The sequence below is a fragment of the Stegostoma tigrinum genome, chromosome 6 (genome assembly GCF_030684315.1).
Source record: "Stegostoma tigrinum isolate sSteTig4 chromosome 6, sSteTig4.hap1, whole genome shotgun sequence".
Classification (NCBI taxonomy): domain Eukaryota; kingdom Metazoa; phylum Chordata; class Chondrichthyes; order Orectolobiformes; family Stegostomatidae; genus Stegostoma; species Stegostoma tigrinum.
In genome coordinates this window covers 76784651-76809871 of record NC_081359.1, presented here as the reverse complement: position 1 = coordinate 76809871, position 25221 = coordinate 76784651, and the positions used below count along the sequence as shown (strand labels likewise).

At 41.4% G+C, this 25221-nt stretch overlaps 1 protein-coding gene across 4 annotated transcripts in view; it reads left to right on the top strand.

Moving 5' to 3' along the window:
- The window catches only part of atp8a2 (ATPase phospholipid transporting 8A2), a 498882-nt gene that overhangs the window by 440542 nt on the left and 33119 nt on the right, over nucleotides 1–25221 (top strand). For all 4 annotated transcript variants that reach the window (XM_048533131.2, XM_048533132.2, XM_059646682.1 and 1 more), the window contains 2 exons: nucleotides 8459–8547; nucleotides 11860–11964. In XM_048533131.2, coding sequence (XP_048389088.1) covers nucleotides 8459–8547; nucleotides 11860–11964 — 194 coding nt within the window. The remainder of the gene's footprint in view (nucleotides 1–8458; nucleotides 8548–11859; nucleotides 11965–25221) is intronic.

Genomic DNA, 25221 nt, shown 5'->3' with positions numbered 1-25221 from the left:
AATTTTTTTAAAAATTGCACTGCTGCAGAAATGTTTTTCACAATAGCTCTTCCCTGTTTTGGAACTGTGGTGTTTTTTAGTCATTGAAATAAATCAACTTTTATTTTAGATCAGTTGTTTCTAATGTTTTCCTTTTCTGCTTTCTTTAAAGCAATGGTTTAAATTTTACAGCAGTCATCTCCTCCTTGGAAGTGTGAATGTCAGTTAAGTATGGCAAATGTTCAGCATCATATCTGAATCCGATCCACTCTTAATAATATGTTAACGTTATGTTATTCAGTCACTGCCCCTAAGTATAGTGGACACAAGGATGCTGAGTAAATGTAAAGGAGGAGAGAGACAGATTTTTAATTAGTAACAGGTTAAAGATTTGTGGGGAGTAGTCAGGAAAGTGGATTTGAGGCGAAGATAAGATCAGTCCTGATCATATTAAATGTCAGAGCAGATTCAAAGACCTGAACTGCTTACTCCTCTCCTTTTTCTTATGTCATAATACACATAGTTTCCATCAAGGGGTGTTAGGCAGTGAACGGGGAAGTAAACTAAACAGTGTGCGTTTTTCTTCTTACAGGTAAACCACCGAGATAAATTGTACCAGTGCCTGATGATGTCTCCTAAAGCACTTTCATTTCATGCAACTATTCCATGTCAGTCAATTCCAGCAATGCAGACAGCACCATTTCCTTCATTGATGTTCCAGACTTTGCAAAAAACATTCAAATCTGCTTTAGCCCCAAGCTGTGAAACCAGTCTGAGGGCTGAATCCTAGATAATAAAATGTGAGGCTGGATGAACACACCAGGCCCAGCAGCATCTCAGGAGCACAAAAGCTGACGTTTCGGGCCTAGACCCTTCATCAGAGAGGGGGATGGGGTGAGGGTTCTGGAATGAATAGGGAGAGAGGGGGAGGCGGACCGAAGATGGAGAGAAAAGAAGATAGGTGGAGAGGAGGGTATAGGTGGGGAGGTAGGGAGGGGATAGGTCAGTCGAGGGAAGACGGACAGGTCAAGGAGGTGGGATGAGGTTAGTAGGTAGGAGATGGAGGTGCGGCTTGGGGTGGGAGGAAGGGATGGGTGAGAGGAAGAACAGGTTAGGGAGGCAGAGACACGTTGGACTGGTTTTGGGATGCGGTGGGTGGGGGGGAAGAGCTGGGCTGGTTGTGTGGTGCAGTGGGGGGAGGGGACGAACTGGGCTGGTTTTGGGATGCGGTGGGAGAAGGGGAGATTTTGAAGCTTGTGAAGTCCACATTGATACCATTGGGCTGCAGGGTTCCCAAACAGAATATGAGTTACTGTTCCTGCAACCTTCGGGTGGCATCATTGTGGCAGTGCAGGAGGCCCATGATGGACATGTCATCTAAAGAATGGGAGGGGGAGTGGAAATGGTTTGCGACTGGGAGGTGCAGTTGTTTATTGCGAACCGAGCGGAGGTGTTCTGCAAAGCGGTCCCCAAGCCTCCGCTTGGTTTCCCAATTTTTGATTTCTACAATCTGACCCCACCACCCAAGACATTTTTCCATCCCCACCCTTGTCTGCTTTCCGGAGAGACCACTCTCTCCGTGACTCCCTTGTCCGCTCCACACTGCCCTCCAACCCCACCACACCCGGCACCTTCCCCTGCAACCGCAGGAAATGCTACACTTGCCCCCACACCTCCTCCCTCACCCCTATCCCAGGCCCCAAGATGACTTTCCACATTAAGCAGAGGTTCACCTGCACATCTGCCAATGTGGTATACTGCATCCACTGTACCCGGTGTGGCTTCCTCTACATTGGGGAAACCAAGCGGAGGCTTGGGGACCGCTTTGCAGAACACCTCCGCTCGGTTCGCAACAAACAACTGCACCTCCCAGTCGCAAACCATTTCCACTCCCACTCCCATTCTTTAGATGACATGTCCATCATGGGCCTCCTGCAGTGCCACAATGATGCCACCCGAAGGTTGCAGGAACAGCAACTCATATTCCACTTGGGAACCCTGCAGCCCAATGGTATCAATGTGGACTTCACAAGCTTCAAAATCTCCCCTTCCCCCACCGCATCCCAAAACCAGCCCTGTTGGTCCCCTCCCCCCACTGCACCACACAACCAGCCCAAGATCTTCGCGCCCCCCCCCCACCCACTGCATCCCAAAACCAGTCTAGCCTGTCCCTGCCTCCCTAACCTGTTCTTCCTCTCACCCATCCCATCCTCCCACCTCAAGCCGCACCTCCATCTCCTACCTACTAACCACATCCCACCTCCTTGACCTGCCCATCTTCCCTGGACTGACCTATCCCCTCCCTACCCCCCCACCTATCTTTTCTCTCCATCTTCAGTCCGCCTCCCCCTCTCTCCCTACTTATTCCAGAACCCTCACCCCATCCCCCTCTCTGATGAAGGGTCTAGGCCCGAAATGTCAGCTTTTGTGCTCCTGAGATGCTGCTGGGCCTGCTGTGTTCATCCAGCCTCACATTTTATTATCTTGGATTCTCCAGCATCTGCGGTTCCCATTATCACTAAGGGCTGAATCCTTGTCACTCTATGTGAGATCAGGGAGCATATTCTTTCTTGGACCCATGTTGCATATTCCATCTCATATTTTCTGATGCTCAATTTATACTATTCTTTGCAAATTTGTCTGCTGCAACTCCAGTCCAACAAAAGATCAACTAATACTCCTTAGTCCCAGATCCGCTGATCTTATTTCATGCAATCAGACTTCTGTGATTTGCCAACTCCTAGTCTCTCCAAAAATATTTGTTCTTCCTTCCACAACGCATCACTTAAATTTACCTAGCATCTCTACCTTCTTCATCTCTGATGAAGGGTCTTGGCCAGAAACATCAGCTTTCCTGCTCCTATGATGCTGCTTGGCCTGCTGTGTTTATCCAGCTGTACACCTTGTTATCTAAGCATCTCCACCCACTGTTTTCCTGCTCTAAATGTTGTCAAGTAGGATCGCTAATTAAATTTTTAAAAAGAGATTTTGTAATTAATTTCTACAGGACTTTCAAGCAACACCTCTGTAGTCCAGAGATCCCAGCCTAATTAACTATTAAGATCAACCATTTAGTACATGCATATATTAGTGTGGTGATGTAGAGGAATAAGTTTTAGCTAAGAAAGCTTGAGAACTTCTTATTCTTTAAATAGGCCCACAGGATGTTTTACAACTACATGAATGAATAGATGGGGTTTAATTTCAACATTTCTTCTGTAAAATGGCATTGCCACCAGTGCAACTCTACCTTAGTTATTGCACACTACATTGAATCAATCTACATTAGTTATGTGTTCAGGATTCTGGTGTGGACCTAAAACCTCTTACTTTTTCGGAGCCAGGTATGCTAAGAATGAGCTTAAGTTGGTAATAGCTACCAATTATGCATTATCATTACAGGTCAAGCTAAAAGTTACTCCTTTATACCCTCAAGTGAGGATCACAAGCTACCATCAGATCAGATTGAGTGATCCTATTGACATTGATCAATTTCACATTATAACCTGTAATATTAGCTATGCTCATAATGAAGCAGAGAATTTATCTAGATTTTAACCTATTCAGATGATGGGCATCTGTGGATTCTTAGGCACCTTCAGAGTATAAATCTATCTGTATTTTCTCTAACTAACGAACTTGATAGTATGTAGGACAGAAAGAAAAACCAGTGTCTCTCTGACACACCTCTTAGTGTTCAACTTAACAGGGACATCAGCAAAAAACTGGGAAATGTTTTGTTAGACCAACAACTTGCTTTTACTAGCATTCATTCAGTGATGTCCCTTGTACTATATGTTGTACAACAATCACCATTTCGTATTCCAGGAAAAGAAGGGAGATGAAGATAACTACTTACAAAATGGTATTAATAGGAAGTTTAAAACAAAATACTTTATGTGGCAAATCTTTAAAATCAGCTTGAAGGGACATTTTGTCACATCAGCTCAAAGGACAGATCTCGTGAAGACTATTTTAGGAGAGGCCATTCCTTGTTTTTTTTATTCATTTGATGTAAAGTGATTTTTGGATCCAAGTATGTAGCTTTTCAATTCAATTTAGGTTGGTTGCTTGTGGTCTGCTGACGTATCCTAAAGCAGTTTCATTCAACTATTTCATGTTAGTAGATTACAGCAATGCAAACAGCACTATTTCTTTCATTGTGGTTCCAGGTTGTGTAAAAAAAACATTTAAATCTGCTTTACTCCAATGCTAGCAGACTGTCATGATCCTGACAGGATACATCATTCGAGCATTGTGAAACAAAAGCTTGCTCCTGACCAGACTGAAGGTGGGAATTACTTGAGAACTGTTCTTTTCTTTGCTGCAGAATGAAAATAAAAGTCAAAGTACACTCCCATAAGTTTATTCATCCTTTCACAGGAGTTCCTGTTAAGGTAGCTTGAAAATTCTGTTTATGTTTAGTTTTTATTAATGAATGAAATATTTTAATGATGCGGCACAATAAACCATTTACTTATTCTAGAATTTAATGCATTTCACCCAGCTGCAAGTTCTTTAGCTTCTCTTTCCGTCACTTGATTAAATTTATTAGTTGAATCTCAGTCATTTCAGCAGTGCTGTTTCCCCAAAGTATATCGTTGTCAGTCGAAGTTTTAACAGGATCATTGTCTAATGAGGGATATTAGGGTACTGCAGATTGCTTTTTGGGTCTCAAGTATGTCCAAGACGGACAGCTGTGCAATCCTGTTGAAAGACTGTTGAAGGAGAATGTTTTGATTAACCAATTTCAAATCCCAATTTCCCACACTAAATTTCCATACCTTTTGCTTAGCACAATTAAATTCAGTGACTGAAGAAAGAGTACCGTCACTGTATTTTCTATTTTAGTATTCTTGTAAAATATTGTAGCAAACTCCAATTTTCTTTTGATTAACTGATGCATCAAAGTATTTTCAGCAGATCTGAATATTTTCCTGATAACCAGCAATATGTTTTAAAGCACATCTATTAAAAGTAGTATCCTTTTTTCTTCATTATAGTTGATTCTGGTTGCTAACAATGAACATTAGAAAATAGTTCTTAGGGTTTTTTTTGGTTCTAATATAGTGTGACAGTTTTTCTCAAGTGATTAAGTGATCTAATCAGTAGTAATGACTCACAACAAGATGGCCCAGATTGCACCTCTTGATTAGTATGTAGCTTATTTTTCTTGGTTTTGCACTGTTCAAATTTTCATGAAAAATAGAACTGCAGCCAAATCTGTGCAAAAACAATAGTAATTATTAAAGTTTTATCTGAATTTTACCACAGAGTGCTCATTATTGAATTCATAGCCTTTTCGAGGAATATTGAGTGAGACAACAAGGTAACTGCTTGTTAGAAAAGTGAATGTGCTGTGAGCCCAGATGTATTATAAAGAATTCTAGTTTTTACCTAGGTTATCGACAATAATCTAATGCAATTATGACACTTGCTTTTTTTATAAATCTGTTCCTTTTGCTATTTTCTTGCGGTTACAAGAAGAGACATTTTCTCAAGGTATGTCCTACAAACCACTAGAATATAAATTCAGCTTCCAGCTTTAACAGTTACTCCTATTCAGTTGCCTTCACCAATGGAATAAATATTCTCCACTTCTGGGCCAAGCTGCTGAATGGAGCAGTTAGCAAAATGGACCCTTTGAAAAACACTGCTGCACAAAAATAACCCCTTTTGAATGAATTTGCGAGTTAAAGGACAACCATTCCACAAAAACAGTTGTTTGGGCCATCATTTATGGTAGGGGACAATGGCAAAGTAGGAACTGTATGAAAAAGATGATCGACTGAAGGTGGAGGCTTTTTTTGTACTGGTGCCAGGTTATGTTGAAGAGGCATGAAACAGCTGCTTTTTCTGCAGCCTGAGACCTACTAGTCAGAGCACGGTTCCTGTCCAGGGTTTCCAGCTGAAGTCACTTGAGACGCAGATACTGCCGATTGCATGTTTACTCATCTGTGAGAATGCTGACAGCAGGCATTTGTAAATTCCCACAGTTGGCCAGCTTTGGACATAGAACAGATGCCTGGATTATTGGACTGATTCTGAAAGGCTTTTAGTGCCTTTGGATCTAATGCATTCTTTGTCATGGACTGAGCTTTCTGAAATTCAGTTTGGTTAGGAGTCACTGTAGACGTTGTAGGTTTCATTGGAATAATGTTTCTTAATTAAACTCTCCGCAATCTGAATATTGTCTGCCTTTGTGTCCAGAAGTAAAATTAACAAGTAAAATTATGGAATATTCAAAAGTAATAGTAGCGGATCGACAAGGAGGAAGGTTCTAAAGCCACCAAAAAACCGTTATGCACACAACTGCTGTGTAACTGACTCATGTATTGGACGCATGAAAATATTATTTGACTTTCACGTGATGCTTTTCATCAGAGATTCAAATTTGCACTTGTGTAAAGCTTTTCACAATCTTAATCACTGTAATGTGATTTTTTTAGCGAATGCAAGTATTTTGATTATTGCTGTTGCATCTGTTCCGATGATGCCTTACACAGGGCTGCTTGCTTTTCCTCAATCAAGGAATGTTCTCCTGCCCCCATCTCCCCCCAAAACCATGGTTGACCAGCATTTAGCCAGGTCTGACTAATGTCCGCCATTCCTGCCCTTATTCTCTTTTTAGTTTGCTCTGGGCACCCTCACAATCTGTTCCACTTGCTGCTGCTCCTGGTTTGTCCAAAACATAAAGATACCACACAACACAATAGAGGGTATCCTCAGTGTGATGGCAGAACTTCAACTTCAGCTTCATAATGAATGTGTGGTGGTCATTTCTACAAAAGCTGATAGATGTATCCTGTGGTAGATAATTTGGTGAAGAGGAGGTCAAGCATGTTTTTTTCCTTAGAAACAAACAAAATCAAAAGAATGTGGATATTGGAAATCAGAAACAAAAACAGAATCAGCAGATCTGGCAGCATTTGTAAAGAGAAATCGGAGTTAATGTTTTGGGTCCAGTGACCCTTCCTCAGATCCCGAAAAAGGTAACTGGACCCGAAATATGAACTCGAATTTCTCTTTGCAGATGCTGCCAGACCTACTGAGTTTGTCCAGCAACTTCTGTTTTCGTTTATTTTTCCTTCCTTCTGTAATTTCTCTCACCAGCCACCTACCACAGACCCAGGCTAGCTTTAGTGCTCATTCAGTAACGGAGCTACTGAGCTAATCATGGTGATAGACATTGAACTGCTGCCCCCGCCCCTAACCCCCATCCAAAGTTCATTCTCTGCTTTTGCCACCCACTGTGTTTCTTCTAAGTGGTGTTCAGTATGTAGGAGCACTGATTCACCAGCCAAGACAGTATAATAGGTAGCAATTGCAGCAGACTTCTTTCCTTGTTTGATCTGATGCCATGAGACTTCATGGGGCCCAAAATAATTTTTGAGGATCCCCCAGGACAGCTCCTTCTCGACTATATGCAAATGTTCTGCCATTCCTGTTGGCTCTGTTCTGTCAATAGGATGATGAAGGTAGTGTCTGGGACATGATCTGTAAGATATGTTTCCATCAGCATAAATGCCAGGTTGTTGTTTGACTAGTCTGAAGGACAGCTGTCTCAATTTTCTCACAAGCCCCCAGATGTTTGTCGGGGAACCTTTCAAAGTTATTAGGCTGGGTTGGCCATTGTCATTTCGAGTGCCTTGTTCAATACCCCCGGTCCATCAGCTTCGGTCATTAAATAAGGCTTTGCCATGGTTTGATACAACCGAGTGGCCTGCTAGGCCATGTCAATGGGCTTGCAGTCACATTGAGACCAGCCCAGGTAAGGAGCACAAATTTCTTTCTCCAGTGAGAAACGTGAGTTTTTACAACAATCAACAATGGGTATATGGTTGTCGTTAGTCTTTAAGTGTAGATTTTTATTAAATTAAGATTTCACCGTCTGCCATGGTCAGATTTAAACCCATGAATCCACAGCATTGGCCATTGTCTCCCAATTCCTAGTCTGGTGACATTACCATTTCATCACCGTGTTCAGCTAAAATGTGCTACCACGTTGTTGTAAGGTAGTCCATTTATTTTCAAAGGCCATGGTCTCCTATGTCTTGAGTATGATGGCATAAAACAAACCTGTTGGCCCAAAATGTCAGCTTTTGTGCTCCTAAGATGCTGCTTGGCCTGCTGTGTTCATCCAGCCCCACACTTTGTTATGTTGCGCCATTCAAGTGTTTAACAGTTTAAAACTGACAAATGAGCTGTCAAGACGCATGCCCATCAGTCTAGTGTGAAATAATTAAAAAATGCTTTTTGACTAAATTTAGATATGTTGTTTTGCACCCAGTTTCAACGATGTAAAAGTAATCAAGTCTTTTTAATCAGATTCAGTGGTTAGCAGAATGACTGCTCTCATCAACCCTTATCTTGTGATTTGTTCCAACCTCCAAGCTACTGCCAATCTCTCCTTGTCCTCTCACGCATTCTACTCATAAAATAGATGATGACTATTTCACTTTTTTTATTTCTTTTGCAGGCTGGCATGATAGTAAAATGTGCGACATTCTGGCTTGGTTTGTTCGTTGTGCCCATTGCATGCCTGCTAAAAGATGTGGTTTGGAGAGCGTAAGTATTATTGAACTTATGTAGTTTTTTATGACTGCAAACTGCTTTAAGATATTTCTTAGGACTGCCATCAAACAAACTATGACATTTTTGGATGATGTGCTAAACCATGTTTTGTCTGCTTCATCAGGTACATGTAAAAGAAGACAGCAAATTTGAAGGATAGCATCAGCGATCTTTCTGTGCCAAGTCCAATATTAATACCTCAAGCAGCACCACTTAAAGAATGATCTTGTCATTCATCTCATTGCTATTTGTAGGATGAGATTGTGCATAACTTAGCTGCACATTTTTCTGTATTATAGCATTGACTACACTTTAAAATTACTGACTGCAAATACTGAACAGCATCTTTGGAACTTTCTGAGGTTATGCATAATGCCATGTAAAACAAGGTTTTCACTGAAATCCTACACAGTATGGAAGCAGGCTGTTTGTCCTGTCGACTCTGCACCAACCATCCCAAGAGCTATCCCTGCACTTCCCACCCTAGACAGTATGGGAAATTTAGCATAGCCAATCCACCTAACCTGCACATCTTTGGACTACTGGAAGAAACCCACACAGACACGGGGAGAATGTGCAAACTCCACACAGACAGTCGTCCGAGGCTGGATTCAAACCTGTGTCCCTGGCCCCTGTGAGGCAGCAGTACTTGCCACTGAGGCATTGTTCTGCTGCCTTCATAAATCTCTTCTTCTCTTTCATTTTTTCTTTCCTAGTATGTAAAACTGGCTTAGCTATCCATGATCAGATCTGACTGAACCATATCATTGTGTTTTAGACCATATTAAAACCATAAGAGAAAGAAGCAGTGCAGGTCATTCAGCTCATCCAATCTTCTCTGCTGTTCATTGAGATTATGGCTGATCTAATAATCCTGTACTCCACTTTCCTGCCTTTTCCCTATAATCTATCTATTTCAGCCTAGAATGCACTTAACAACACAACTTTCATAGTCCTCTGCAGTAAAGAATTCCACAAATTCACTGTTCTCTACAAGAAGAAATTTCGCCTTCTCCTCTCTCTTACATAGGCAATCCCTTATTCTAAGTTTATGCCGTCTGGTAGTAGACTGTCTTAAAGGTGAACCAATCCTCATTTACCCTGTCCAGTCCTCTAAGAATCTTGTATGCTTCAATAAGTACAGGTCAAATGTACTCAACCTCCTCTGTGGAGGCAGCCCCACCATACCTGGTATCAGCATAGTGAAGCTTCTCTGGACTGCCTCCAATTCCATATATCTTTCCTTGTTTAAGGGACCCAAAATTGTTCACAGTATTTGTCCAGTGGTCTGACTAGTGACTTGTATGGTTTTAGCAAAGCCTCCCCAGTTTTATTCTTCATTTTCTTTGAAATAAAGGCCAACATTCCCTGTTACTCACTGAACTGGATGCTAACTTTTTGTGATTCATGCGTGAGAACTCCCAAATCCCTCTGCCTTCTGTGATTCTTTGCCATTCAAATAATATTCAGCTCCTCTATTCTTCCTGCCAAAGTTCTTAACCACACATTTCCTCATTATATTCCATTAGCCAGATTTTTGCCAACTCACTCAACTTGTTTTTTTTGCCAAAACCATCTGATATCTCTGGATTCTTCTCTTCATTCTCTATGTACATTTCCATGTTGTCTCCACAACGCTGATTGATCACCCTTGATATCAAATATAATTTTGGGGAGACTTAGCAGGTAGTTATATGGCTAGTTGCCCTTCCAACTGCAAACCCACCTATTTATCTAGGCTTGGGACAGGCACCAATGCATGTTGGCTTGCCTCCAACAGGTTTAGCCGAATCCCTGAGATAATCTTTGAAAACCAAGCTAAATGATGATTTATTTTCCCCATTAACAACCTCATGACATTTTTCTCCACACTTATTGGACATTTGGCTGCAGCAGCATTAATTTCCTTCAGAATGTGGTACTGAGTTGCCTTCTTTCACTGTTGCAATCTGTTTGGTATAGAGACACCCATAATGCTATTACGGAGGGAATTCTAGGATTTTGATCCAGTGACAATGAAGGAACAGTGATACAGCTACAAGTCTTGATGGTATATGGCTTAGAAGGGAACTTGCAGGTGGTTGTATTCTGATGTATCTGATGTCCTTTGCCGTCTCGATTATAGACATCAGCAGCTTAGAAGTTTCTCTCTGAGAAGCTTTGAAAAGTTGTTGCAGTGAATCTTGTAGCTAGGACACACTGCTGCCTCTGCGTGTCAGAGGTGGAGGGAGTGCATGTTTAATATGGTATATGAGGTGGCAGTCAAGTGGACTGCTTTATCCTGGGTGGTGTTGAGCTTCTTGATTAATGTTGAAGTTGCATTCATCTGGGCAAATAGAAATCTTTCCATCACACCCCTGACTTGTGCCTTTTAGCCCCCTTTTAGATGGAAGGCTTTGAGGAGTTTGAAGGTGAGTTGTTTGCTGCAGAATTCTTTGACTGTGACCCGTTTTTATAACCAGAGTATTTAATATGGTTCAATCAGTTCAGTTTCTAGCCAGTGGTCTTTGGTCCTCGATCTTGCTCCCGAACCTTGCATTACAGGCTCTGGATGTTGATCCCTTGTCTTGGCCTCCTACTAGCATGGCTCTTGGTCTCACTCCATTATCCTGGGGCCTTGGTGCACATTTCCATTGCCACTTTCCCCAGTCTTGCTGACTGCCATTGCTCATCCCTTCAATATTGTAACAGGCTCATTCTCTCTCATTGATAATGGGAACTGCAGATGCTGGAGAATCCAAGATAACAAAGTGTGAAGCTGGATGAACACAGCAGGCCAAGCAGCATCTCAGGAGCACAAAAGCTGACGTTTTGGGCCTAGACCGAAGGGTCTAGCATCCAGCTTCACACTTTGTTATCTTTCTCTCAATCTCTCTCATGATCACTAAGAAATTATTAGCATGTGCACAGGAGAGAGCCAGCCTTTATTTTTTCCATATTGGTTACACCTTGAGTGAATTTTTCCAGGCCATTTTTAGATTTTGGAGTCCGCCACCCCTTCTATATTTGGAACACTACCTCCAGACCCCAGTGTAGCTCAGTAAGAGATCACATGGACATTCAGTGTAATCTATATGCATTTTTATGGTTCTGGTAGATGACTTGGTAATATTTTTCATCTATATCTAACTTCATTAGGTTTATTTCACTTTAGACAATGCAGTTGATGGTCATCTTCATGTACACAATTTAGTGGTGAACTATTCCAATTGAGCTCAGTGTTTTCTCTCAAATTTTCATTTTCTTCTGTTTGCTGCCTGTTTTTTTTTTGAAATACTGAACTACTTAAAAACTTTGTTCACCCAGAGGCTGGCATTCTTACCGGAAAACTTTGCTGGAAGAGGTTCAGGAACTGGAAGCTCGATCTCAAGATCCATCAAAAGCAGTGTTACGTGGTATCAGTTCTAAGAGGTAGGACAAGAATAATGGTCATGTCAGATTCAGACATTCTGAATAAACAGGACTTCAACACAAGAGGTTTTGTAAAGAAAGTCAGCCAAATTTGCTTAAATTCCTGTTGTGCCTTGGGGCATTTTCTTTAGGGGGTTGAAGATTGTCATCAGATCAAACAGCATCTTTGGAGAGAGAAAAACAAGTATTTTCAGTGGCTGCTGCCCTTTCAACAGATCTGGCTTTCTCGAATGGTGCTGTTTTTGGAAAATTGAGACATTTTAGTACATGAACTCAATTTTCTTCATTCTTTACTCTGCCAACCCACTCAACTTAAAATATATGAAAGCATAGTGAAGGGAGGAGTAAGTCTGAGAGAATTTACATTTTATGCCTGCATACACACTTAATTTGGGCCATTGGTTTTGCCTGCTGTATTGAGGTTGTCAAATTGGTTGTACTGTGTTTTACATCCTTTCAATTAAAATATATCCCCCTGCAGTGAATCGTTAAAAAAGACTCTGCTCTCTGTCAAATTGTTGCATTTGCTGTGTGAATGGAATCCCAGATTTTTTTCCTCATGCTTTAGTCATAATAGTTTATTATTTCCCTGATGTTTACAGTTGCATTTTTACATTTTGGGCTGTTTTATTGCTGTGTTGAAACGTGTGGTGTGCGCACTAAACTTCAAGAACTACAATTATATTGATGCCTGTCTTTCTAAATGTACATGTTTCTGCCTATATCGATGTTTGTATGGGTAAATAATTTTAAATAGCATCTCTACATTTTACATAGCCTTCAATCATAGGCATTACAGTTTAAACAGTATTCCATAATACTACAACAATGTTCAGTCAGACATTGTGCGATGGAGCAGGTAGGACACAGTTTTACACCTGCACTGTCCAATTGTGTACCATGTACAAAATTCTTGGTTAGCAACTCTTTTCAAATCAGAGGGACAATCTTCCTCCTACAGTTCTTAGCTAATGCAAAAGAATGGTTAGGAGAGAAGTCAGCATAAAATGAATTATGCCTCTAAAACTACATTAACAGTCATTTGGAAGAAAAATGTATGAATGACTTAATTGAAGGGGTCATGTACTTAAGACCCTGACTATAAGGAGAAATAATTTTCCTAAGAGGACCGTAAGTCTTTAGAAAGCTCTTCCTCAAAAGAATCCTTAAATATTTTTATGGTAGAGTTACATAGATTTTTGACAAGCAAGGGTTAAAAAGATTATCGGGACGGACGGGAATGTGGAGCAATCAGACCGGCCATAATCTTATTGAATAGTGGAGCTAGCTCAGAGAACCAAGTGGCTTATTCCAGCTTCTTATTCATAAGGTTGTATATAGCTCCTGTTTCTTCGTTCAGTTTGGATTCTCTGAACAGTGTAACGACAGGGAGTCTAGCTTTCTGGCACATAAAGTTTGAACCTCATCATTTTTGTTGTAATTAGTAATGGCTACCTCTCGTTTTAGAGTCACGATATCTCTTTGCTGAAATATTTGAATAATTTAACTATAAATATCAGGATATTTTACAGAAGGATCAATGAGACCAAGTTTAGCATTCAGGTATGACTGGTGTCATAACACTGCTCCAGCAGGCTATGTGAACTGCCTGTGTTGCATTGCATATCATGGTTTGGTATGTGTTTCTTTTCATTGCCTCAGTTCCGTAACATGTGTTAGTGTCCCTGACTTAATAAGACAGAATGATCTTATTCCCCAAATAATCTGAACTATTTAACAAATAGTGACCAACTCCTCATTTTAATTGACTCAAATCTCAAACCAGGACGATCGAGGTTTTTAACAGTCAGGTTTTCGAAACAAAATTGTTGGTGGATCTGTACTGTTTCTGGTCCCATGATTATGAAGAAATTTAGATAGTGAATCTACTTTTTAGTCTTGTGAATTGATTTAGGTTTGTAATGGAGCTAAATAAAGTCTAGCTGCAGCAGGACTGAGTCCTTGAAAGAGTGTAAAGGAAGTGACTACACTAATGATACAGATGGGACTAAACTGAGTTCCATCAGAGTTTCTTTTACATAAAATTGATTGCTTAACATGATTTAATTCAGTTATCATGGGAATCATCCCTAACCAAGGAACTGAATATTAATGGCATATACCTGTATCAAACTATTGTGACTAAGTACATAGATTATAAAAGAATGAAAATGTTAAAGAGCCATAGATAAGGTTTTAAAGGAAATAGTCAAGATCTGCAACAGTTCCAACTGCAGCAACAATTCCACGAAAGATCTAATATGGCTTTTATTGAAATGTAAATAGCTTGACTCTGGTTAGGGATAGCAAAGGCAAGGACACTTTTTTTATGCCTACAAATAAATTTTTTTTGCTACAAAAAGAAATTAGTGCTGCATACTTAAATAGTCGATTATCCAGTAAAATGTATCATAGAATCCCTACAGCATGGAAGCAAGACCTTTGGTCCAACAAGTCCACACCGACCCACACTGCATCCCACCCAGACCCATCCCACTAATCTACATATCCCTGAACACTATGGGCAATTTAGCATGGCTCATCCTGTTAGACTGCACACCTTTGGACTGTGGGAAGAAACCGGAGAACCCGGAGGAAACTCACGCAGACGTGGGGAGAATGTGCAAACTCCACACAGTAACCCCAGGGCAGAATCGAACCCTGGCGCTGTGAGGCAGCGGTGCTAGCCACTGAGTTACCATGCTGACCCTTGTATTTGCAAAGAATCTCAGTGCTATTATATTGTGGTGAAATTTGATGTTTTTTTTTAATGTTTGAGTGGCTGGACTCAAGAGTTTGCTGAATTTAAGTATTTGATTTTCTACTGTATTATTTGTAAGTTTAAAGTGAGCTACAATTTTCTCTGCTTTATTAGCTTTGATTTGTAGTTGATGTCACTGAATGGAATTAAGTGATTAGACTTTTTTTTAGATGAGCAGACAAAATCTTGCTCATGGATAATTGGAATTTTCTTTTGAGGTAAGAAATTAAGCTTCTCCAAATTGTTGTTCTTAATTGAATGGTCATAACCAATTCATAGTTCTCAATGAATGGGAACTTTGAATGAAACCCGTGAAGTTCTGTTTTTTAAATAATGTATTGTTGCTGTTAAAGCTCCTGAACGCTGCAAGTGCTACTTTGTTAAAACATATTCTAAAGTTTAATATGTAGAACATATACAAAGGATTAATTCAAGCTGATTCAAAATCCAGTTGCAGTTACATTCTTCCTGGGTCAGCCTTAATCCTCTGTAGACTACTTACGCTCAGTTCATTAGAGAATACCTTATTAATGTTCTGTTTTCTGCAAGTTATTTGAAAATTGGAGCAGCAAACTTCCTTATATTTTGGTACCTTAATTGTTTTAAAATACAATTAGCTTTAGTTTTAACATACAGATTAAGTGAATGCAACCTTAATTGTCTGTCAATAGTGTGTGACAAGCTTATCAGCTCCTTTAGGAGCATGGAAGCAGGAGTAATCATTTGGCCCCTGAATCCTGTTTGCTATTCTGAGTCATGAGTGATTATCTAACAAAGTGTTATTTTCCTACGCTATTCTCATGTTTCCTAATGTCATTAAGCAGCACAGTGGTTAGCACTGCTGCCTCACAATGCCAGGAATATGATTTCGATTCCAGTCTTGAGTGACTGCCTATATGGATTTAGCACGTATACAGCAGGGCAGGCAGCGTCAGAGAAACAGGAAGTTGACATTTCGGGTTCCTGCTCCTCCAATGCTACCCAGCCTGCTGTGTTCCTTCAGCTCCACATTGTGTAATTTATGACTCCAGCATCAGCAGTCCTTAGCTGTCTCCGGATTTTGCACATTCTCCCCAAGTGGGGGTAGATTTCTGCTGGGTGAGCAGGTTAGGTTAATTGGCCATTCTAAATTGCCCCAAAGTATCCAGGGATGTGTAGGCTTTGTGGATTAGCAATAATTATGGGGTTACGTGGGTGGGATACTCTTTGGAGGGTAGGTGTAGACTCGATGGGCCGAATGGCCTTTATCTACACTGTAGGAATTCTATAACTATCTAGAAATCTGTTGATGCCTACCTTGAATGTAATCAGTGATGACGCTTCCACAGATGTCTAGAATAGAGAATTCAAAAGCCTCTGAGTGAAGAAATTTCTCCTCCCCCAATCCTAAAAGACAAGTCCATTATTCAGAGACTATGTCCTCTGATTCTGCACCTGCGTAAAATTCCAGTTGAAATTAATTTGTATTTTTCTTTGAATTAAAAAGTTGTTTAAGACATTTGTCCATCATTTCTTGGAACTGGTGTTTACTTTTTACAAGGTGCTGTAAGGTAAAACCGTACTTTATAGTGGGTTGCAGCATCTCATAAGTAATTGACAGTGACATATTCCATTATCACTTCTCCCTAAGACTGCAACTGGGTAACAAGAGCAATGCCCTGAGTCAGGCAGTAGGCACTTTAAATGACAATTGTTATTGTATGATGTGCCTAGAACCTGGATTAGCACTTCTAAAGCTGAATAAATGGAGAGTATATTGTACACCTTCCGACGAATAGTAGCTCGTGGGCTGAGCAAAGAATATCCTGGAACTTGGTACCTTTCATTGTTTATCTAGAATGGAGAAACAGTGGTGCTCTCCAGGCTCCACAAAACAAGCCTGCTCCTCAATTGTTCCTGGACTCACCTGCCTCTCCCCCAGCCACACAAAACCTTCCCAATCACATCTCAAACATCTCTTGACTCTTCCTCTTTGAGCTTTCCCACTGTCTCCAGCTGTTCCACACCCAAACACTGCCTGGCAATGCTCAGGAGACCCGGCACATAGACACAGTGCTGGAACCAGCGGTACATTAGGAACATTGGGAACAGGAGTAAGCTACTCAGATCCTATAGCCTATTCCACCATTCACTAGTCATGGGCAATATGTGACAATTCTATATACCTGCCTTTGGCCTGTGTCCCTTAATACATTTGCTTAACAAAAATATATCTATTTCAGAGTTAAAATTAACAACTGATCCAACATCAACTGCTAAGTATCTACCACCTTTTGTGTATCAAAGTGCTTTAAAGCTGTGGAGGCAACAGGGCCAGCAATGGCCTAGTGGTATTATTGCTAAACTATTAACCCAGGGACCCAAATAATGTTCTGGGGCCCCAGATTGGAATCCTACCACAGGATTCAATAAAAATGGGATTTGAATTCAATAAAAAGAAAATCTGGAAGTTAGAATTCACTGTTGACCATGAAATCATTGACGATTGTGAGAAAAACCCATCTGGTTCAGTAATGTCCCACAGGGAAGGAAACCAGTCATCCTCACCTGGTCTGACATGTGATTCCAAACCCATAGCAATATGATTGACTCTGAATTGCCCCATTAAATAGCATAGCAAGCCATTCAGTTGTGCCAATCGCTACAAAGTCTCAAAGAAATGAAGCCGGATGGACCACCTGGCATCGACCTTGGCACCAGAAAAGATAACAGCAGAGACAGTCATGTCAACGCTGCAGAGGCCTGTTCGCTAACATCTGGAGGCTCATGCCAAAATTGGGAGAGTTATCTCATGAATTATTCAAGCAACAGCCTGACAGTCATACTCATGGAATCATACCTTACAGACAATGTCCCAGATACCACCATCACTATGCCTTGTTATGTTCTGTCTCACCAGCAGGACAGACCCAGCAGAGGTGGTGGCACAGTGGTATACAGTTGGGAGGGAATTACCTTGGGAGTCCTCAGCATTGACCCTGGACCCCACGAAGTCTGATGGTTTCAGCTTTAACATGGACAAGGAAACCTCCTACTGATTACCACGTACCATCCTCCCTCAACTGAAGAATTGATACTCCTCCATATTGAACAACACTTCGAGGAAGCACTGAGGCTGGCAAATGCACAAAATGTTCTCAGGGTGGGGGCTTTCAGTTTCCACCACCAAGAGTGGCTCAGCAACAGTACTACAGATCGAGCTGGTTCGGTCCTAAAGGGTATAGCTGCCAAGCTGGGTGTGCAGCAGGTGGTGAGGGAACCAACAAGAGGGAAAAATATATTTGACCTCATCCTTACCAGTCTGCCAGCTGAAATGCATCTGTCCATGACAATATCGCTAAGAGTGATCACCACACAGTCCTTTTGGAGATAGAGTCCTGCCTTCACATTGAGAATAACCTCCCATCTTGTTGTGTGCCATTATCACCATGCTAAATGGGGCAGACTTTGAAAAGATCTTGCAACTCAAGACTGGGCATCCATGAGGCACTGTGAGACATCAACAGCAGCAGAATTGTCCTCCAGCACAATCTGCAACCTCATTGCGCAGCATATCCCCCACTCAACCATTACCATCAAGCTAAGGGGTGAACCATGGCTCAATAGAGAGGGCAGGAAAGCATGCCAGGAGCAGCACCAAGCATTTCTGAAGATGAGGTTTCAACCTGGTGAAGCCACCAAACAGGTCTACTTGCACACCAAACAGCATAAGCAACAAGTGATAGAGAGAACTCAGTGATCCTACAACCAACTGATCAGATCTAAGCTCTGCAGTCCTGCCACATCCAGTCATGAATAGTGGTGGACAATTGAACAACTCACTGGAGGATGAGGCTCCACAAATATCCCCATCCTCAATAATGGAGGAGCCTAGTATATCAGTGCAAAAGATAAGGCTGAAGCTTTTGCAGCAATCTTCAACCAGAAGTGCCAAGTGGATGATCAGTCTCAGCCTCCTCCAATGGTCCCCAGCATCACAGATACCAGATTCCAGCCAATTCAATTCACTCCACATGATATCAAGATACTGCAAAGGCTACCGGCCCTGATAACATTTAAGCAATAGTACTATGCTCCAGAACTTGCAGTTCCCCTAACCAAGCTGTTCCAGTACAGTTACAACACTGGCATATACCTGACAAGGGTAGAAAATTGCCCAAGTATGTCCCGTACATAAAAAGCTCAGTGATGCCCAGTTTAGGCACTGCCAGGGCCAATCAGCTCCTGACCTCATTACAGCTTTGGATGAAACATGGAAAAAAGGGCTGAATTCCAGAGATAGGGTGAGAGTGACAGCTCTTAACATCAAGGCTACATTCAACCAAGTATGGCATCAAGGAGCCCTGGAAAACTGGAATCAGTCAGTATCAGGGGCTAACTCTCAGATGACTTGAGCCATACCTGACTCATAGGAAGATGTTCATGGGCATTGGAGGTCAGTCATCTCAGCTCCAGGACATCTCTGCAGGAGTTCCTCAGGGTAGTGTCCTCAGCCCAACCATCTTCAGCTGCTGCATCAACAACCTTCCCTCCATCATAAGGTCAGATTTGGAGATGTTCACCGATGATTGTACAATGTTCAGCGCCATTCATGACTCCTCAGACACTGAATAAGTCGATGTTCAAATGTAACAAGATCTGGACAATATCCAGGCTTGGGCTGACAAGTGGCAAGTGACATTCATGCCACACAAATGCCAGACTAGGGATGGGCAAGAAATGCTGGCCAGCCAGCAATGCCCACATCCCACAAAATATTCTTTAAAAAAAAGTGTATTTAAGACAGAAATTGATAGGTTCTTGATTAGCAAGAGGATTGAAGGTCGGAGGACGAAAAGGCAGGAGAATGTGTTTGAGAAACCTATTGGCCGTGATTGAATGGCAGAGCAGACTTGTTGGACTGAATGGTGTAATTCTATATCTTATGGTCTAACATCTCCCCTGAATGTTCTGGCCCTAATTCTCAGAACATATCCCCTAGTTCTAGAATCTCAGACAGTGGAAATAGGATAGATAAAAATAAACTTTTTTTCCTGTAATATCTTAAAGACTTCAATCAGATCACCCCTTAACCTTCAACAGCCTAGAGACAACAGGCTTCATTTGTACAATCTCTCCTCATAACCTACATTGTACGCCCTCAATGGCCAACATATCTTCCTAAGGCAAGATACCAGAAGACTGTAGGCTGCACACGCCATCCCAAGTTGGACTAAGCTGCTGATTTTAATCATGATGTACAGAGTTACTGAGCAGAGGTTAGAGAGCTAAGACCTCCTTAAAAAATGTAGAAGTAGAAACAGAATTATTGGTTCATATTTGCAGGCTGCTGGGTAAAACAAATGAATAGATGAAATGGAGAAGTGATTCGAGTGGTGCCAATGGTGATTTACCATCTTAATTTTGAGATTTTTATTTATGCCTTGGCCAAATTTCACAAGTAAGAATAATTTTGGTTATTTCATTGCTGATTTGGGAACCTTGTGTATAAGGTGACTGCCATTTTTTTAAAGTATTGGCCAGACTTCAGAAGCACTTAAGTGTTGTAATAAGGTGCTACAGCTGTTGTGGACTGAACTGCATTGGAATGATTTGGACCTCTATTTGGTACAAGTTCACAGCACAATGATTCTGAATGATTTAATTCTTGAATGATTTAACTGACTTCTAACCTTAGTCACTAACCAACTGCAAATATCAGACCTCTTCTCTTTTCAGTTAGTTTCAGTTATAAGGGTATAAATAATTGTAAATGACAATTTTGGGGGACGTTATCTAAGCAGTTTTAATTTCCACAAAATCTAGTGTTTTTGTAATTTTTTCCTTCATTTTAAATTTTGCATATTTCCTGCTGGCGTACTCCCAGACTTTCTTCCATTTTATTTACTTTATTTTGTTATCTTTATTTTCTTGTTCATTCTCTCCTTTATGTTCATTTCGCTTCCTTGGGGTTGCAGACTGAGGCGATTACATGCCACGAGTGTACAACAAAGGTCGAGGTTAAGAAACCCCTTACTGAAGACCAGTAAAGTTGTTAAAGTATACAGTGACATCTATTAAAATGGACAGTTATTAACAGCCACACATAACTTATTATGGATACAGACCGAACCTGAACTAGTACCACTTTCAGATTTTGAATGTTGGACAGCCTTCATGCATCAGGTCATTTTGTAACTCAAAGCATGGAACATGCAGGGAACATGCAAGTTGGCAACTGATGAGAGGCATTTTATGTAATGGCAGTTTAATTACTCCTCATCCACTGCAAAAGAGGGGCGGCTCAGTAGTCAGCACTATTGCCTCACAGCACCAAGGATCTGGGTTTACTTCTACCCTTGGGTGAATGTGTGGAGTTTGCGCATTCTCCTGGGTTTCTTCCTGGTGCTCCTGTTTCCTCCCACAGTCCAAAGATGTGCAGGTTAGTTAGTTTGGCCATGCTAAATTACCCGTAGTATCTAGGGATGTGTAGGTTAGGTGAGTTAGCCATAGGGAATGCAAGGTTACAAAGATGGGGTAGGGTAGGGTAGGTCTGGGTGAGATGCTCATTCTAGGTTTGGTGTGGAATTGATGGACTGAACAACCTGCTTCCATGCTGCAGGGATTCTATGATTTGCTTGCTCTGTGGAGTATAGAAAATGATAGTACATCACTTCCCAAGGAGAGGTAACTGGAGGACTCTGATGTTTTCATGGGTAAATGTCCCAAACAGTGTGACATTGAATAAGATGAATCAAGCAGAATTGTCATAGGCCTCATAATCTGAGCATCCCTGAACTAAGAAAAGAGAAACTGGCTGTGATTTCTTCAGTCTTAGAGAGGAAAAGCTTGGTTTGATTATGATTATCCCCCAGTTGCTGGCATTCACTGTCCAGACCTACAGTGAATAATTGGTACTTTGACAAGTTACCGGCAGCATGATAGCAACAAAATCCAACATATGCTGTGCCCTCAGATGCTGATGATTAGTTCTCAATCATTTGTTATACAAAATGGAAAAACTAAATTTGAACATATTGGATTGGATTATACTCTTAAGGCATCCTCAACCCTCTTTAACTTTTTCAGGCAATAGCCTTTTAATTATAATTGGGCCGGAATGCCATCTGTCTGCGGTCAGATGTCAGCAACTCTGCTCACTGGTAGTACCATCAGAGCAATGGTGATTGCTAATACCGAAGATAGGCCAAGGAGGATAGCAAAATTGAGAAGAGGTGCCTCTAAATGGCACCAGTGCTTTGCAGGAGGTTAAACACTGTCAAATGTCTCTTCAACTTAGTGACAGCATGTTGGGTGATATTGTGAAATACCTTTGCACCCTGCAGAGTGTATTGTTGCTGAGAGAAGAGATTGTTATGCCTAAAATAGTTGGGCCATTTAGGCAACTTCTAAAGAATTCCATTGCAGCAGCTGATGCTGTGGAAACGTATACTTGCTTCCAATATACATACTGAAGTTACTCGCATAAAATTATAACTGTCTGACAGATTAAGACTTTTTCATGGATTGAGAAAGACTGGAAATTCCATTGTTGCTTAACAACATACCACCAGTGTTGTACAAACTAAATTGTACAGCAAAAGCCCAGGAGAGCACATTGCTTTAGCTGAATGTGGTCCATTTTAGTGATTTGGTACCTGTCTCCATTGTATGTTTGAAGACATGTCAAGGTGGAAGGCACTCATGTTATCAACAACTGTGAAGGCTGATGCAGCTATACGGAGATCCCCCATCATCAAAGCTTGCTTGCCACTGGAAGTGGATGAACCACCTGTCAAGAACCGTGTGTCTGCTGACGTGCAACAGCAATCCCACATTAAAAATTGCCCTGCACAATGTAACTACCTAAATGAATTGAACCCCACACATAACACAAGTCCTGCAGTGATCGATGAGAGGTGATGGGAACTGGATTGAGAGATCTGGAAGTCGCTAGATTCAGATCAGCATGACACTGGTGGAGTTTGCCTCAGTCATTTCACTGTTGGAACAGAAACAGGAGAGCATTTCAGTAGCTTTCTTCATGACTGAGCAACCTCTTCAGTATCCAGTCACCTCATCCTACATAAGGAAGCGGATGGATTAAGTGCCTTAAAAATAGTCTGTTCCATCGCCAAACAGGCTAGAAAACCATATCCAGTGGACTCATCTACCTGTAGCCTGAAAACCAAAATGAAACCCCATTTCAGAACCTGAAATATAACAAACCCTAATGGATAATGAGCAAAATAATCATCTAGAATGAAAATCTGTCCTTGTCACTTGTGAACTTAGGCACTTCAAAATTGATATCACCGCCTGCAGGAGACTCAAAAAGCAGGGGAAGGGCAACTGAGGGGAAAAGGTGGTGGTTGCACCTTCTTCCAGAGGAAAAAAATCCAAGGATCAGCCCAGAATGCATGGAATTGAATCTTCGATCAAGAACAAATTCACCAACCAGCTCTTGGAGCTGCCTTATTGTCACATAACTCTTCATCTACAACTTTCCGTGAACCAGCATCAACAGTCGTAAGTGCCTATGCTGCAATCCTTGGTTCCACACGAGTCTGAAGAAAGCTTCTCTTCCACTCTCACCAACATCCTGGAGGAAGATAAAATTATAATTATAAAATTACCTTCCTTGGAGACTACAATGCCAGTGTTAGAAAAAACGCCCAATTCTGGAAAGGAATAGTGAGAAGGGATGGAGTTGGGAATTGCAACTCCAATGGAATTCACCAACTGTGTAAAACATTAGCTAGTCATTACCAACATACTGTTCTGCCAAAAAGGTAAGTTGAAGACTTAAAGGCCTCTATGATCAAAGCACTATCACGTGATGGATTAAGTCATCATTCAATCCCAAGACAAAAAGAATTTCCTCATTACCGAAGCAATGACCAGTGCAGACAACTGCTGGACAGACCGTCAGCTCATCGGCTCCTCACAAAGTCATCAAAAGCAGCTGAAGACAAACAGAACTTGCAGAAAAATGTTCAATGTTGCATGGTTTCAAGAGCCAAGCAAACTAGCACTCTTCCAAAATATTTTCAACGAAATCTCCAAAAAGGTCATTTTAATTGACCAGGGGAATACTAGAAGGAGATATAGAGAAGAAAACATAGGCTACAAGACCAAGAAACACCAAAATTGGTTTGATGAGAATGACCATATCATCCAAGATCTCATTGACATGAACAGGAAATCTCTCCATGCCTGCAAAACAACATTACCAGTGAGGCAGAGTTCCAAGGAAGAACTTGGGAAATCAAGAACTGAGGTGGACTGAGATAATTCAGGAGCTACAACTGTTTGTTGATGAGCACAATACCGGGGATTTCCTCAGTGTACCAAGACAATATCCAGACCCAACACCCTTGGCCTCAAACTGGTGTGGAGCAAGGATGTCACTCTCTTGAGAGGCAGAACAAGCATCAGTCTCTGGAGAGAGCACTTTAAAATCTAAACCATAGTACAATCATTGAGGATGTGCTTGAGGAAACCCCCAACTCCCCATCAAAGATGATCTTGGACTCCTACCAAGTGTTACAGAAGTTGAAGCTACCATTAGACACATAAACAATGAGAAAGTTGCAGGAAAAGATGGGATTCCAGCGGAGATTTTTAAACTTGGAGGAGCAGAGTTTGCCTGTTATCTCTATCAACTGTTCCTGAAAATCTGGGAGAAACTCAGGGATGCTGCCATTACCATTGTCTTCAAGGAAGGAGACAAAGTTGGATGTGGGACCTGCCAGCAAATCTCGCTACTCTCCATTGCAGGAAAGATCATAGCCCAAGCCCCTGCTAGGTGCCTTTTCCCAGATTCAGAGGAAATCTTCCCTGAAAGCCAGTGTGACTTCTTACCAAATCCCTGGAACTATGAAAGATTTTTGTTGCTCAACAACTCCAGGAAAAATGCCTGGAGCAACACCAACTATTCTACCTGGCCTTCATCGATCTGACTGAGGCTTTTGACTCAGTCATTCAGGAAGTGCAATGGCATATCCTATCAAAGGCCAGCTGTCCAGTCATATTCAACAGCATCCTCCATCTCCACCATAACTAGATATAAGTGACAGTCCTCACCAGGAATATGGCGCAATCCTTTGAAGTCAACAGAAGATTCAAACAAGAATAGGTCATCGTCACCCCTATTTTCTCTACCTTCATTGCCACCTTCTTCATCTTGTCAAGAACAAGCTTCCCAGTGATGCAGACATTATCTACAGGATTGCCAGAAAATATTTCAAACTCAACCGGTTGAAATCCAAGGAGAAAATGACACCAACCCACTTATGGAGCTCACTTGCGGATGACAATGTCATCACTGCTTTCTGAAGAGAATCTGCAAGTCTTGTTTAGTCCCTTTGTGGAGGCATGCTGAAAAATTGGTCTCAGCCTCAACCTGAAGAAGATTCAAATCATTTACCAACCCATCCCAGATCAAGAACTGATCCATTCCTCCATTATGATTAAGAGAAATCCTTCCAAGCATGGAACATTTCCCCTACCTATGA